Raw genomic sequence first — 17,442 nt, forward strand, 5'->3', positions numbered from 1 at the left:
AATGAGTTGGATATAATGGCAACAATCAGTGACCCAAGTTTTCAGGTCTACCGACTGCACCATGCCTGTGTCAATTTTAGACGCAGTCTGCAGTTTCCTCTAATTTTTGTTAGTATTCATGTTTGCACACACACACACACATACACACACGCACACATACATACTCACAAATAAACATAAGATGACAATTATACACGTATGTAATCAACAGATCATGTTTCCATCACACAGTACAGACGTTCATTGCATTTCCATTTCATTTTTATTGTGCTACCATTATCACCACAGATGATTTCAGCACACATCGAAAATACATCATTCTCAGTTCTCTGGAATTCATTGAACATTCTGACCACTCACAACACTGGGCCATACCACAGAAGGCACAGGATCATTTTGAAATAAAGGCTGTTACTCAAGTTCTAACAGTAATGAAAAAACAACAACAAATGGACATAAATAACTGAAAGTACAAACATGAAAATAAACAACAAAATAAATTAATGAAAAATGAAATTTAAAAAAATTAATAAATTATCATACATCCGGAATAATCCTAAATTCAACATAAAAAATAAATAAATAAAATAAAATAAAAACACCTGCATAAGCAAACCACAAACTGATCATGACAAATGAACATACTAACTTTTCAACAGGTGTAGCACTTCTGGGGGCACTTATTTCATCTCAAACCATCACAACACAGCGAACTTGTCCCCCCAACCTATCTGCCCCCCATCCCTCACCCCCTCCACAATTCTCAAGACTACACCAAGCTCTGAGTACGAAGTCAAGACAAGACGGACATACCATTCTGACCAATCACACTCCTTTGAAACTGACCAGTTACACTCAGACTTAAAGTTTGAAACAAACTTTCCAAACCGACCGCTAAACGCTCTCACAATTAAGTAATGTGTTCTTGTAAAGCCACATGTAACAGACCGCATACTGAAAGGAAATGTTGGAATAAAAAGACTTTCTTTTTAATCCCACAAACTGTCAGTGAAAATCTGCATGCCCATAATCTATAATAGCAGCCAGCAGTATTCACCAACTCTAGTTCAAAGCACCGTTCACATACTAAGACACCAAGAGAGATCTTGTCTTGAACGCTTTGTCGCATTCCAATAATGAAGCAAACAATCAAAAATAAGTGTAAACAACACAGTATTCAGTCACATCCAGGTGCATGAAGTTTATCCACTGTGCCACATCTGTAAGCCTTGAGCAAAAGTGATACACACACGCTTTACAGGCAGAGATGTTGCTCTCTCACACACACAGAGTAATACACGGATATACACAGGAACTCACACACTTGTATTCACAGGAGACATACTATATATATATATATATATATATATATATGGTGTTGTATTCACTCTTAAAGTTATCATCAGATTTGCTGTGTGAAATCTGGACTGCTCTCCCAGCAGACAGCATACAGTGCAATTACCTTGCAGCACCTTTTCCCCCCTCTTTCTGGCCCCCAAACCCCACATTTAATTATTTATATATTTTTTTATATATTATTCTTTTTGCTGCCCACATTTGCACAAATTCAGTGTGACATATTCCCACACCACTCATTCGAAGCCCCCCACACAAAACCACATATGGATTCATCAGCCTCTCAAAGTGCTGGCAGTCCACAGGGATCTGGAACTACTGATATTGGGTCACCATGGGGCCACACACCAGCAGACCCTGCACAGCTGCCGTGTCACTTCGGTGGTGAGTAGCGCCTGTTCTGGTTCAACATAGGCAGGAGCCCACCAACTAAGCCCCCTACTGATGACAATAATTGCTCTGTTGTGGAGCCAGACAGAGTGAGTGTCCCCCTCCAGAATGGACACTGCAACCACATCCCTTCATTGACATTCCTATTGTGAATCTGCCAGCACCCAACACCTTGACCCAAACTCACTATATGCATGGCAGTAGAGGGGAACTTGGAACCAAACTCACCATGAGTAGGGTATCAAAGGCCAAAGATTATGAGATGTTGCAATTTTATCATTGTCGAATGTGCTTCTTGAATTTCTACTGGCTACGTGCGTGCATGTGTGTGTGTGTGTGTGTGTGTAAGCGTGTGCACACGCTTGTTGAGGTGTCAGACTTGAATGCGTGTATATTTATATAGTAAAACTTTTATTAGATGCAACAAGCTCCCTGCCTGGCGGTGAAATGTCAATATGCAATAGTTATCATTATTATTATTATTAATGTTCTATATTTCTTAAAGAAAATCAATGAGGATGAGGGCAATATTAGTGATTCAGGTTTGGTATTATGTGACAAGTCCCATCCTCCTTTCCTGTATACCCTGCTTTTCTGCTGACATGGTGCTACTGGCACACCCTCTGAATTTAGACAATAAAATAATTTTCAACATGTAGAAGACGCACACAACCAATAAGCCGCACCTGCCGATATAATCCTGAAAAGTGAAAGTCCTCCATACTGTCTTGAGCAGAAACACTTTGTCGACTCCAGATGTTCTTTTCTGAGTTGTGACATAGTCTTCTGAAAACTGGATTGGAATCTTAATTGTTTACTTTTGCTTGTTGACTCAGGTATGTAAATCCATTTTTCTCCTCTGTTATCTACTTTTTTCTTTTCATTTTTTGCTGTTGTTATTTCTTCTTTTTTTTAACACAATGTTAACAATTCTGAAGCTTTCAACTGAATATACACTGTTGTCAAGCCCTCAGTTCAATAGCTTGTTCTATCAGGATCTGGTCTGCTAGTTCTGCTTTCAGTTCCACCTGTCATTTTGCTTTCCATGTTTGAAAAGATTGGAAGGTTAGAGTCCCGTTTTCTGATTCTTTATTTTTGCACCATAAATTTATCCCCAATTTAGATACTGCTGATTTCTTCATTCCCTAAGGAGAACTGTGATTGTGTTTGCTTTAAATTTGGCGTCAGACATGATTTGGTTTCAATTTGACATGATGGTGAAAATGAACCATGTGGACTGTCACTCGAATAGTGGTAAAACTGAAGCATGCAAGTGTTGCTGTTCGTAGAGACCCCCCCCCCGGAACCAAATTTTTCTCCCCCCCCAAAAGGAGGTGGGGGAGGGGGGTCGACAGAGAAGGGAGGAGGGGGAACAACAATGGGGCACTTGAGGGCCGTCTCCGAGTGGGGACCCGGGTAATGGCCGGGCGCGGCCTCCCCTTGGGAGTCCGCGCCTAGCTGCGAGTCCCCACAGCACGGAGATGACTTGCCATTCACCCTTCTCCCTGCCTCGCGCTGGGACACCTCGGGAGGCGACGCTCGTACCTCTTTCCCCCCGGTCCCCTTCATGACTGTTTTACTGGTACGAACATCGCCTCCGCGATCAGCGTCTAACGACGCATCGCCGCGGTCCGTATCGGGAGGAATCATGAGCTCCGGGCCTGGGAGAGTCTCTTACCGAGTCTCAATCCCAGCATCATGATTCCCTGCCTTCGTGGTATGGCACACGAGGCATGGAACCCGCGCTTAGGCACCCAGCGAAAATCCGACCCCCAACAGAGAAAGGAAAGACAGGATCGACTTAGAGGCAGAAAAAATCGAACGAATCGAGGGTGCCGAGTCGAATCGAGTACACAGAATGTAAGAATACAATAAACACAAGCCGCATGCAACAAAATAAGGCCAAAAGGATACGCTGAATAGCCGAAAAAAGCGTAAGACGAGACAGAGCGTAAACCTGACAAGATGGCGTGGAGAGCCTTGGCCAAAGGAATGATTAAGCGCTTATAGTTTTTAGAGGCGTTTGATTGGCTGAGAGCGGGTGGGCCCGTCTTTTCACTGTTAGCCGCGCGAAATTTGGCCAAGCAGAGCAAACCAATAGGCCTAGTTTGCATCAGTTTGACATGGTACAGTATATGACACCAAATATGTGTGTTTATTGTGATCAATGATGTTGTCGTATATCGAGTCAGTTGTGAGAGGTGGCACAAAGTGGCTGTCAGATTTTAGTTTTCAAACACAGATAGGGCCCACACAACCTGTAAAACATGAGTGACAGCATTGAGTTTAAAAAAACAACAACAACGTTGCGCCTTGTAGGTGGAAATTAAGGTGCGTGTGTGTATATATTTTTATTTGTCTACACAACAGTCCAAAGGCATAGAGACCGAGATACCTACAGTGCTGGTCAGGGACACTGAGCAACACACCCAGAGGCATCCATGAAGGGGATGATTTCTGTCTGTGTGCCGTCCCAATCTTTCCCCTTCAGCACACACTCCACTTGCTGCCTGCCCACCAAATCCCCACAATGACACACCTCAGATGGAAATCAAACCTGCCCAACTCCCAGTCATCGGTTTTGGACCTTAACTACTCTGTTACAGTTTAAGCTGCAAGGTGTGGGACTGTGTGCGGACTGATCCATATACACAAAACACATATGCTGTATCACACACACAAAAAAAGGGCAAGTTGTGCCTGGCCTTAGCATAAACCCAATGCACTAATTTTGCTAGGTTTGTCTGAAACGTTTACATAAAACTGAAATACAATAATGAAACAAAATTCAAACAAGAACACTCATCTTAAAAGACTGAAGCAGAGAAGGATTCCATGTGAACAGAAGTTGAACATGGGCCGGTCAAACCTAAGAGATAGGAGAAGTCTGTTCTGAACTGAAACACTGCTAAACCACTCATGGCACAAAAACAGTGCACAGACACATAGTTTACACAAGTTCACTGAACAAGTCCCCCCTTTTTTTTCTTTTTTTTCCCATTTTAATCATGTTCCTTCTATGAATCTTTTTATGTTCATTACACTTTGATTACATCTTTGCAAAATTTTCATTTCATTTTTCTCTCTCAGCATGTAGCCTGACCAGCCTGCTGGGCCTATGTGCTGGTCTAGCATCTGCCCCCCACAACCCTCCACCTTTTTTTTTTCTTTTTTAAACATAACAAGACGCTTCTCCCCCACATCACCTTCACACTTTAAGTTGATGATCTTTCATAACACAACGCCTTACTCACAAAAACATGTACATGTACAAAACATTTTCTCTCTCTCTTTTAGTCACACACTCTCTCTCTCTTTCTTTCACACAAGCCTTCAGTTGTAACAGTCAAAAGAAAAAGGGGAAAAAATCACATGTGGAACTGAAAGCAGCAGCAGCAAAAAAAAAAAAAGAAAAAAAGTAGTCAATAAAATACCATGAAAACTCAACAGAAAGAGAGAGAGTAAAGAGAAATGAAAAATATATAAATAGCCAAGCTTTTTACAAACACCATGTTAAGGCTGCAGAACAAGCTGAGAACAACCAGAGAGAGGGAAACAGACTGAGAGGAGGAGAGAGAGAAAGAGAGAGATTAAAAACAAGTTCAAAATAAGTTCTGGTGGCAACAGCAGTATGAATGAAGCACAGGCACCATCACTGTAGTGCAGGACAGCTCCATGAGCTGTACGACAGCTCCCACACAGTGCAGGACAGCTCCATGAGCTGTACGACAGCTCCTACACAGTGCAGGACAGCTTCTTGAGCTGTTCAACAGCTCCCACACAGTGCAGGACAGCTTCTTAAGCTGTACGACAGCTCCCACACAGTGCAGGACAACTTCTTGAGCTGTACAACAGCTCCCACAGGGTGCAGGACAGCTTCTTGAGCTGTTCAACAGCTCCCACAAAGTGCAGGACAGCTTTTTGAGCTGTACAACAGCTCCCACAGGGTGCAGGACAGCTTCTTGAGCTGTTCAACAGCTCCCACAGAGTGCAGGACAGCTTCTTGAGCTGTACAACAGCTCCCACAGGGTGCAGGACAGCTTCTTGAGCTGTACAACAGCTCCCACAGGGTGCAGGACAGCTTGAGCTGTACAACAGCTCCCACAGAGTGCAGGACAGCTTGTTGAGCTGTACAACAGCTCCCACAGAGTGCAGGACAGCTTCATAAGCTGTACAACAGCTCCCTCATGGTGCAGGACAGCTTGTTGAGCTGTACAACAGCTCCCACGGGGTGCAGGACAGCTTGTTGAGCTGTACAACAGCTGCCACAGGTGCAGGACAGCTTCATGAGCCGTACAACAGCTCCCACAGGGTGCAGGACAGCTTCAACAGCTGTACAACAGCTCCCACAGGGTGCAGGCCAGCTTCAACAGCTGTACAACAGCTCCCACAGGGTGCAGGACAGCTTCAACAGCTGTACAACAGCTCCCACAGGGTGCAGGACAGCTTCAACAGCTGTACAACAGATCCCACAGGGTGCAGGCCAGCTTCTTGGGCTGTACAACAGCTCCCACAGGGTGCAGGACAGTTTCAACAGCTGTACAACAGCTCCCACAAACAGCTGGCCAGGGCACCAGAAGACTCGACAGCACTCATGGCGGCAACACTCAGCTGCTGCTCCTTGCCCCGGATCAGTCTGCAACACAGTTTCAGTTTCTGGGTGTCAAAGTGTGCAGACTGATCAATACATGATGAATGAATGATACGGATACATCTATAGTGCCTATCCTCGGTTGCAGACCAAGCTCTAAGCGCTTTACAAACACAGGGTCATTTGCACAACAGGCTGCCAAACTGGGTAGAACCGACTGACGGCTGCCATTGGATGCTATCATTCGTTTCATGTGTCATTCAATCAGATTTCAGGCAGGCACACTTGCACACCCAGACTCACATGCAACATTTTACATGTATGACCCTTTTCTTTATCTACCCCGGCATGTAGGGGGTCATACTCCATTTTCAGGGGGGTGCATGCCAGGTATGTTCTTGTTTCCATAACCCACTGAATGCTGATATGGATTACAGGCTCTTTAACATTCATTTCCACATGAAGGGGGTTCAGGCACAAGCAGGTCTGCACCTATGTTGACCTGGGGCATCGGAAAAATCTCCATCCTTTTCTCACCAGGCGCCATTACTGAGATTTGAATCCGGGACCCTCACATTGAAAGTCCCAACACTTTAACCACTCAGCTAAAAAAAAAAAAAAAAAAAAAAAGATAAACCCGCACTGTGTGAAGAAGCTGTGCATTCAAAACACTAATAATATTGTGTTGTATTACTTTTTTGTCACAAGAGATTGCTCCCTGAGAAATTCAAAGTGCTCTTTCAAGGGCACGTTGCTGCAGTGCAGCACCACCATATTTTTTTCTGCTTGTATGTGTATTTATTTTCCTACCAAAGTGGATTTTTCTGCATAATTTTGCCAGAGACAAGCCTTTTGTTGCTATGGGTTCTTTCAAGTGCATGCTACATATGGAAACTTGGTTCATCAACTCATCTGAATGACTAGCATCCAGACCACCACTCAAGGTCAAGTGATGGGGAAGAAAATACTGCCGAGTGTGGGATTTGATCCCAGGCACTCACCATCTCTCAGTCTAACTTCCTAGGTGGATACCATTAACACACCACCTTTTTCTTACATCATTTCACAAGACACTGACAGGATAATGGAAGCTTTTTCATCTCCATATATTCTGGTTTGTGTTATCTATCAAGCACTGACATATTTAAAGGTTTAATGTCCCATAGCCTTTTATGGTCATTAGGGCAGTGACTCCACATCCACTGTGTCTAAGGTTCAGCACAGGAAGGTGAGGCCCAATCCCCTCCTTCCACCATTTTAAGCTTCTTCATCCAAAGTCAGGAACCCATTCACAGCTGGGTGGAATGAGGGAAATCCAAGCAGTAAAGTGCCTTTCCCAAGGACACAAGACCATGCTGAAACAGGGACTCAAACCCTGATCAGTGGTGAATACTGGATCATGAGAATGCTAAACCTTACCGCCTGCATGATTCTGCCACGGTGCCACCACTGACATAACTGCAGCTTTTGTCTTTTTTTTTTCTCTTTAATCCAAAAAAACAACTCCTGAACTAGGGCCTTTAGACTGAAAGTCCAATGCTTTAATCATTCAGCTACTGCACTCATCCAAGTAACATTTCATTGTCTTTTTTTTTCTTTAATCCAAAAAAAAACAACTCCTGAACTAGGGCCCTTAGACTGAAAGTCCAATGCTTTAATCATTCAGCTGCTGCACCCATCCAAGAACATTTCATTGTGAAGACATTTTAACACTGGATATCTATGTTCCAGCAAACAATTCTGATGCTTCTGTCAATGCAAGGTGTTTTATTCCAATGTATGTTTATAAACATTAAAAAAAAAAAAAAAGAAGAAAGAAAGAAAAAGAAACTGACCTCCTGCCAAGTGCAGAGTAGCGAGCAATGTTCCTCAGAGTTAAAGCTGACGTTAGGCGTATATGTTTCGTTAGTGGGTCTTCCTTTTTGTCCTGAAAACGCATGTCAAAAAAATGCAGTGTAAACTTTGAGCAATTCCAAATTCTCACTGACAATGTTCAAAACAGAAAACTGTAGACCACATGCTGTGAACCTCACTTCACTCAAAACACTGCAAAGGTTAAGTCAATGAAAAGACATTACAATCAAACTTATTCTAAGACTGTTAGAAACAGAAAACTTTGGGATAATTTTCCTTCAACTCAAAATGAATTGCTAACGACAAAGTCAAAATACACTGCTAAAAACAGGTCAGCTAAAACGTATCAAAATCAAGCAGAATTCTATATTACATATATGGCAAACGTAAACCTATTTTTTTTATGAATGTAATCAACATTAAATGTAAGAGAATAAGAAATTTTTTAAAATACACACAAAAAAACACTCATCTAATCATCAGTCTCCAATAAATGGCTGTGGAGTAAGTCTCCCTACAAGAAGCAAATCTGTTCAAAAGTCTAGAAAAGTAGAATGTAAAGAATAAAGATAAAAGTTGCTGAAAATTTCAATCATCAGCCTGATCAATTTCCCATGTGCAGCAATCATTCACCTCATACCAGACAACCAGAACAATCCTGTAGTGTAAGCTAATGCTTTCTCTCAATACCAGGATTTTTCAATGATAGGGAAACAGAAACAAACAATCTGATAGGGAAATAGAGACAGGAATCTGCTGTCACAAGGAAGTATAACTCTATGCTACATAAAGTACATTACAATAAAAAAAATATTTTTTTAATCTGTTCAAAATACAAGCTGAGCTCTTCTGAAATCACTAACAAACTCACAACCCATTCAACACACACCAAACCAAACCAAACAAGACAACTTACATCCCCACCCTCTTAAAAAAGAAAATTTTTTGACAGCAACAAGCACAAACCCCCACCTCTACCCCAGATGACAATAACATCAAACTCCCCCCCTCAATGACTCCCACAAAACTTTTTTTTCATACAATTATTTCAAATAACTCCCCCTCCATGACTCACAGAAAACTTCTTTTTTTTTAACATCATCCCCGTCTGTAGTTACCAGAATTTTTTTTAAATTTTTTTTTTTAACAATAAACCCAAACTCCCTTCTCCATGACTGACAGACAACTTTCTTTGATACAATACACTCAAACTGCTGCCCACCTCCACACCCCTACCCCCACATGACTCAGAAAACACAACTTTCTTTCATGCAATAAACTCAAACTGCCCCCCACCCCCTCCCCAACACACCCACCCTTCTGCCCCCTCCATGACTCAGGAAACGTTTTTTTCCTTCTTTTTTTTTTAAACACTAAACTCAAACTCCTCCCCCCCTGCCTGACTCACGGAGAACTCCACAAAAGGAGGCTTGGCCTGGAAGCGCAGGATGGCCTGCATGGCAGCATCCTCAGGGTAGACCATGGGCATGCCCTGTGAGGGCTGGGGTATGATGGCGTTGCAGTGCATCAAGAACCTACGGCGACACGCCTCTCTCTGCACCGCCTCTGAGCAGTGCTTGTCCTGCCAGTCAGGTTAAAGAGCGCAGATTAGTGACACTTACACCCCAGAAAACAGAGTATGGCTGCCTTCATGGCGGGGTAAAAACAGTCATACATGTAAAAGTCCACTTATGTACATTAGAGTGAACATGGAAATTGCAGCTCACGAACGCAGAAGAAGTAACACTTATAATTTGTGTCAACACCCTCAGACCATGTACATGAAGCAGTGTATATTATATACAGGTGGTATTTGTTTTTGTTTAAATTCCAGTTCAGCTTATTATATACACTACTAGAGGTATTCAAAAAAAATTTTTTTTTTTTTGTACTTGAAGTGTAAATCTAGTTCCACTCAAAATTATACTCATCAACTCGATTTAGAAATGTATCTGTTGTGATGATAAAGTAATGGTAAAACAATTTAATACACCATAAGACTCTCTGAAAGCTGGTTCCAGAGCTAACTGACCTGTACATGTGTGACTAGGGACCACCTCTTTCTCCTGAGGAGAGGACAACCTTGCCAGCGACAGAAAGACTCCGACAAGGGAGGCACATGGGTCTTGGTCACATGGACAAACACCAGCTGGGCACTGGCAAAACACCTGTTGACACAGTGGAATCAATTACTTTTACAGGTAATATACAATACATATGAACTATGAAATACACACAGATGGCTGCATATCATAATAGTACTGATACTGACTCTGAGCAAGTTACTATTAGTAACAGCAGTTTTAGTTTTCACTGACTGGAATTTGCTGCCTGTCAGTCTTTGGTACCAACCAATACTCCCTCTGTTCAACTTCAAATCTTCTATTCTGTAAGGAGTTAGGTGTTTTTGTGATTTTTCTTCTCGACTGTTAATTTGAGCTAGTTTCTGCTTCTGGGTGCATATGTGTATGGTTGAGTGTGGTTAGTCATTTTCAGGCGTGGCTGTGTGTGAATAAGTGATAGCCAGTGTACTGGTTCTAAATTCACTTAGACTTAGAGAAATTAGCATAAATGTCATTCATATAGTTAATCAGTAATTATATCTGCCTTACTTAGTCATGTAAATAGAAATTTTGAACTGTTTAATTCTACTTTGAGCCATTGCCCAACATTCTCCAGTTCCATCTCTAGCTGTTCAGAAAACACCTATCTTGAAATGAACCAGTGACAATCACATCTGTTATTGTTCATCCTGCCAAAACAAACAAAAAAACCACAGTAAGTACCAGCCAGACTTTGAATTTCACGTCTTTCAAATTCATACTGATTTCTTTCTTTTTTTTTAAACCATCATCTGTACTGCATATCTTTTTAACTGAAATAATGTCTAGCCTATATCATAAATGATGTAGCCAAACATGTGATGCACAAATGCCTACACACAGCTCTCACACATACTCACACAGTCACAGTAACAAACAGTGACACACTGACATGCATTCAAACTGAAATTTTGGAATCACATGTAGAACTTTCTGTTTGTGCATCCTGAATCAGTTAATGATTGTAACTAACATTTACAAGAACTTTAATTTGTGCTGACATCTCACTATCTGATTAGTTCCCCTTAGACTAGTAAAGTAAGTACTACAACAGTACAAGATTATAGTTGAATGATGAGTAACAGTTCAATGGTCTTCTTACAACTTCATTTTTGTTTACATCCATCTGATTAATTCCCCTTATACTACCAGTAGTTACTAAAAGATGAGGATCATAGTTCAATCATCTTCTTACAATTTTCATTCTCTTTGTAGATTTCACAAACATGTTTTAAAATTTGCACAAGATTTTAGTTCAATGGTCTTCTAGTAACTTTCAATACACCTTACATCTCACTGCCTAATTAGTTTCCCTTTTACCAGTCACTAAAGTGTTATAAATTTGTTTTTAAATCATAATTCAATGGTTTTAAAACTTTCAGTTGTGTTGACATTCAATTAGCTCCCCTTACACTAGTCACTACAACATTACAATTCAACTGTCATCTTAGAACTTTCATTTGTGTTGACATCTCTGTGACCTCACTATTTGATTAGTTCCCCTTGTACTTTTTTTTTCACCAGAACTTTCCAACAAGATTATAATTCAGTGTTCTTAACTCTCATCTGTGTTCACATCCGATCAGTTCCCATTATACCATGTTCACATCCGATTAGTTCCCCTCATACCAGTTATTACAACAGTATACGTATCAATGGTCTCACATTACAGCGCCTTCCTCCCAACCCCTCTTTCTTTGGAATCCCCTTTTTCCTCTGTTTTTTTTCTTTTCTTTCTCATTCAGACACTTGTATTATCCCCAGCCCCTCCCACCACCCTCCACTGACCGAAAAATGCATGTTGATACCTCTCAACAGATAATAATAAACAACAGAACAAATAACATGTGTACATACACCCTATGAAGGTGGATACTGAAAACCCAGAAAATTATAATGTGACTGAGACACATGTCTACAACAGAAAGCACATCCAGTGTGTACTCACTTCCCACATCCAGCCCATTCACACATGTACTCCATGACCATGTGTGTGGACGACACAGGAAGGCTGGGAGTATCCACCCCAACCGACTTCATCTCCCCGCTCATCTTTGGTTTTTTGTTCTTTGACACAGGCTTCTCTTGTTTCTTGGGCTTGGGGGTAGCTTTCCTCTTCATTCCTTTACCAACAGTTTTTGAGCTGGGGCCCTCTGAGGAGGAGACGGAGGAAGGGGGAGAGGGAGAAGTAGCTGTGGAAGCGGTCGTGGGAAGGAAATGAAATCCCTGACCCCCCTGCTTTTCGTTGACTGCACTCTCAGCGATAGAAGACGCATGACTGTCACAGCTGCGGTCCCCATCGTAGGAACCATCAGGGGAGGCAAGGAATCGTTGTCTGCCACCGTTGTGCATCACAAAGGTACTGTCTGTGGAATCCAAGCTGACCTCGTCCAAGCTGCTCTGCTTCATCACAGTCTGACGATGGTCCCACTGACTGACTGAAGCAGGGGGGGCGTCTTTCACTCCACTATGGAGAATAAGTCCGTTTCTCTGCCACACACTGCACTTCTGCACAGCGTCCATACCATTTGGTGCAGTGTCCATTCTGACATGGTCTCTGAGTGAAGGCAAGTCATCTGTGTTCAGAGAATCTTGGCTCAGGGGGCTGTCTTCCCTGAACACATCTTTCACCGGGCCTGTCTTTTGTGCCAGGTTCTGCAGCCATTCCTTTGAACACCCAGTCACAGAGTCTGGGAGGTGGGGAACGCATCTTTCCACAAAACCGTTCACATACTCCTTCTTCACTCTGAGACTCATCAGTGGGGACGGGAGGTCACCACAGTCTGAACTGGGTGACCCCAAGACCCCATTCACTTTGTCTTTCCCCACCAACACAGCGTCATCCGTATGGTCTTCACTCACTCCATTGCAGCCTAAGTCTTTGCTGATGGCGAGGTGGAGTTTGGTGCCGTTGACATGACCGTTATATTTTGATGTATGTGAGGAATAAGGTGGGTGTGCAAGCGCAGGATTGCTGCCTGACATGTGAGAGTTCTGAGTGGACGGAAAGGATGTGAAGGACGACTGAACTGTGGCCATCTGCTGTGAGGACATTGACAGGGATGATGGGAAGGAACACGTGGAAGCCAGTGTTGAGGGACCGGCTGCCACAGACGACAGGGACACACGGGTACCGTTAGTCCCCAGTTGCTGTAAGGGTGCAACAGTCTGAGCAACAGCACCGTGCACAGCGCTCACAGCAGGCTGACACAAACCGACAGCAGAGTGGATCACTCTGCCGGCACTGTCCACAGTTTTTATCATCACACTCTGCTGTGGTGACCGTCCCTGACTGCTGCACTGAACTGCACTGTGTCTAACCCCGCTGTCTATGCTCACTGCCTTCTGCTGGAAGAGGTGCACTTGTTGCCCTGCCTGGGGCCTGGGTGTGGAGCCGTCAGCCTGCTGACCGATGTGGGATGGGGAAGACACAGACATGGGGCGAGGGACAATGGCACGATAAGACACCACGCCCCCCTCTGATGACTGAGGGCCCGCGGTGGAGGGCGCAGAGCTGCTGCCGACACTGACCACCTGGCTGGCCCCCACCTGAGGCCACATGGGCAGCTGGATGACCACTGGCTGCTGGAGCCTCACAGGCTGACCCTGACCCTGACCTTGACCCTGGATGTGCAGCTGCTGCATAGGCTGCTGCAGGATGTGCCTTAGCGCAGACTGCCCCTGGAGCACCAGGTGAGGCTGGCCCTGCTGCATGATGATCTTCTGCTGGGGCCCAATGTGCAGGGGCTGATTGCCCTGGAACAAGATGCGCCCTGGCTGCAGCTGCAGGCTGTGGGGCGCTCTGGGCTGAATGTGGACCTGGGGCTGGGCCTGCAGGGGTTGGCGCACCACCAGCTGTTGGCCACCCCGCACCTGCAACACCTGCTGCACCGGGCCCTGACCCTGCACCACCTGGTCTTGACCCTGAATCACCTGGCCTTGACTCTGGCCCTGCACCACCAGACCCTGACCCTGCACTGCCTGCTGCACCAGGCCCTGACCCTGAACCACCTGCTGCACCAGGCCCTGACCCTGAACCACCTGGCCTTGACCCTGCACCACCTGGAATTGACCTTGAACCATCTGGCCTTGACCTTGCACCACCTGGCCTTGACCCTGACTCTGCACTGCCTGCTGCATAAGACCCTGACCCTGAACACCACCAAATGCCAGGGACACTCCAATTCCTTTCTCCACACCCCCTGATGCCTCGGAACACCCAATCTTCCGTGCTGTCGACCTGAGAGTGTCGCCTGCAGGCTGCAGTGCGTGCTGCTGTCCCTGAGCGGTGAAGGACAGACCTGGGGGCTGGGCAGTGTCCACCTGCTGGCGGGCAGCCATCAGCTGTTTGAGGATGGAGGACTGGGGGTACTGCGCTGCCTGCACCTGGGGAGACGCCTGGGGCTCTGGGGATGACGTCTGAATTGGCACTGACTGCCACTGGGGCTGTACTGGCGGCTGCTGCTGCAAGATCTCCGGAGCGCGGGGCTGTCGCATCGCTTGGATCAGGTTCTGCACGGCAACGGACTGCTGTTGCAGTGTTGCTGGCTGCTGGCTGGGGGCAGTGCTGGCCTGCTGCAGTGATGGCTGGTGCTGATCCACTTTGGGCTGGGCTGCTGGGGACTGTTGCCAGGCAACAGGGGCATGTGTTCCAACCACCTGCTGCGTGTGCACGATCTGCACTGGGTTCTGACCACTGCCCACAAGCTGACGGGCCAACAAGGCCTGCAGATGCTGGGACTGCTGCTGGGGCTGGGGATGGACTTGCACAGGACTCTGGCTGTGAAGGGGCAACTGCTGCTGCTGCTGTTGCAGCTTGGAGTGTGTACGCTGAGGGGCGGACGACGCACTCTCTGTCGAGGTGGAACAGTCCGAGAAGGACCTGTGGGCAGAAGCGTGAGGAGCAGTGCTGTTGGCCTGACACACCCTCTGCTGACACACCTTCTGGGCCAGCAGAGTTTTCACCATGGAACTGTCTGTGGTCTGCTCCCCCCGACTGACCAGCTTCCCCCCACCTCTCTGGACCTTGGACTGCAGGGGCTGACCAGAGCAGGGGATGGTGATCCACGTGCATGACGTGGGCGTCGGCGAAGAGACCGTCACCGACGTACTGACAGGCACCACCATGGATGACTTACTGGTGTCAGTGGTCATTGACAGGGAACGCGTGACAGCAGAACATGAAGCAACCCTCTGCTGGGCACATGAAGAAGGCTTGTTGGCTGCTCCAGCTTGCTTGTTGGCTGCTCCAGATTCCTGGCCCAGCTGCTGAGATGCTGACTGGACATAGTGGTTCACCTGTTTCGCCGCCTTCAAGGCTTGCTGGGCGGGGATGGGGACAGACTGCCTGGATGCAGCAACTGTCTTCCACGGCAACACTGGAGATTCTGTCTGGCATCCTGCAGCTACAGGAGATGTAGTCTGGCATCCTGCAGCTACAGGAGACGCTGTCTTCCAGGCTGCAGCTACAGGAGATGCTGTCTGGCAGGATGAAGCTACATGAGATGCCGTCTGGCAGGATGCAGCTACAGAAGTCGACGTCCGGCAGACTGCAGCTACAGAAGACGACGTCCGGCAGCCCTGGGCGACCTCTGACTTGGAGGTTGAAAAAGTGAGGGGCTGAGACTGGAGGGTATGTGTCACAGAGGCAGGCACAAGAGACGGCCTGGCACTGGAGTTACCTGGGGAACAAACCATTGGCTGTTACCAACATGACACACTGCCTACATCAACACTAAGGTTGGATCTCCCATCCTCCCCCTATGGACCCACAGACAGATGTCATCTTTGAAGCAAAGCTGTTACTAAACATCAGAAAGTTACACTCTCATTTTCACAAAGATTCATGTTCTGACTATAAACAAACCATTTTAATGAGTCTGATGAAGACTGGATACAAAGCGCAAGCTCTGTTTAACTGATAAGGTTTTTCTCTTACAGTATGTTGGAACCTTGATCTCTAACCTCTGATTACAACAGAACCATACCAATCTGGATGCAAGGCATAAGCTCAGTCATACCTGTAAGCCTCTTCTCATCATGCCTGTGAGCATTTTCCCATCACGTGAGCCTTTTCCAGTGTAACACTGAAAGATTTTCAAGCAAGGGCTGCCTTGAGGACATCATATCACCTGTCTACTCACCCACTAAAGTGGAGATACAAAACTGTCTTTTTCCTCTCATTATCAATACCAGTAAAAAAAACAACAACAAAAAAACATGGAGATACAAAACTGTCTTCTTCCTCTCATTATCAATCACCAGTAAAAAAACAACAAAAAAAAACACCAACACCCCCACCCCCCTCCAAAGTTGGAGGAGATGCAAAACAGTTTCCATTTTCTAAATATATTTTCAAAAGAATTTTTTTTTTTTTTTTTAACAAATCTAAAAAAATGGTTCTGACAAACAAAAACAGACGCTACCTGAGCTGGTGAGGACAGCAAATGGTTTGGGCTGTGGTCGCTTGCACAGCCCCTGAAATACCCCTTCCTTCCCTCCTCCTCCTCCTTTGTCCACTTCAGCCACACACACCTGGGGCAGTGCCGACCTGAAAATAATATAGGTATCACCATATGAAATGCAACATAGTTCTGACTGGAAAAAAATATATATAAATACATCACCATAAACTTGCACTGTAGTCCTAATCAAGTCCCCTTTCCAGAGATGCCAAAAGCCCTTTGAACACTTTTTACGAACAATTTGAAAAAAAAGCTTTTTGGGGACATTCTGAATTTTTTAGGAATGCTCAGACCACCAGTCACATTGACATAAAATGTTTACCTACATGGCATACATACAATGTTTACCAACATGGCATACACACAATGCTTACCTGCTTGAAAGTCAAATTCTGTTTTCAGAGGATGATTTTTTTTTTTATAGAAACATGCAAAACACAAACAGAAAACCCAGCCAGTTTTTCAGACAATGCAGCAACACACATGAGTCGACCACCCCACAGGAGCACCCACCTGACAATGGCCCTGAAGTCTGGAAGAGAGAGGAAACGGGTCATGCGAAACTTTTTGCACATTTCCTGGTAATCAGCATACACCTCTGCTTGGGGTATACTGCTGTCTGCTTTTATCTCATATGTATTGGTAAACCTGCACGAATACACACACACATTGTCAGCATTCAAGA

At 45.1% G+C, this 17,442-nt stretch overlaps 1 protein-coding gene across 1 annotated transcript in view; it reads right to left on the reverse strand.

Annotated features, from left to right (window-relative positions):
- Nucleotides 1–207: 207 nt before the first annotated feature.
- Nucleotides 208–17,442, reverse strand: part of LOC143297742 (uncharacterized) — a 36,096-nt gene continuing 18,861 nt past the window's right edge. Inside the window, exons 15-21 of the mRNA XM_076610194.1 lie at nucleotides 17,271–17,405; nucleotides 16,719–16,843; nucleotides 12,242–15,974; nucleotides 10,224–10,359; nucleotides 9,600–9,773; nucleotides 8,173–8,264; nucleotides 208–6,382 (exon numbers count right to left, since the gene is read on the reverse strand). Coding sequence (XP_076466309.1) covers nucleotides 6,277–6,382; nucleotides 8,173–8,264; nucleotides 9,600–9,773; nucleotides 10,224–10,359; nucleotides 12,242–15,974; nucleotides 16,719–16,843; nucleotides 17,271–17,405 — 4,501 coding nt within the window. The 3' untranslated portion in view covers nucleotides 208–6,276. The remainder of the gene's footprint in view (nucleotides 6,383–8,172; nucleotides 8,265–9,599; nucleotides 9,774–10,223; nucleotides 10,360–12,241; nucleotides 15,975–16,718; nucleotides 16,844–17,270; nucleotides 17,406–17,442) is intronic.

This window comes from Babylonia areolata, chromosome 23, assembly GCF_041734735.1.
Source record: "Babylonia areolata isolate BAREFJ2019XMU chromosome 23, ASM4173473v1, whole genome shotgun sequence".
Classification (NCBI taxonomy): Eukaryota; Metazoa; Mollusca; class Gastropoda; order Neogastropoda; family Buccinidae; genus Babylonia; species Babylonia areolata.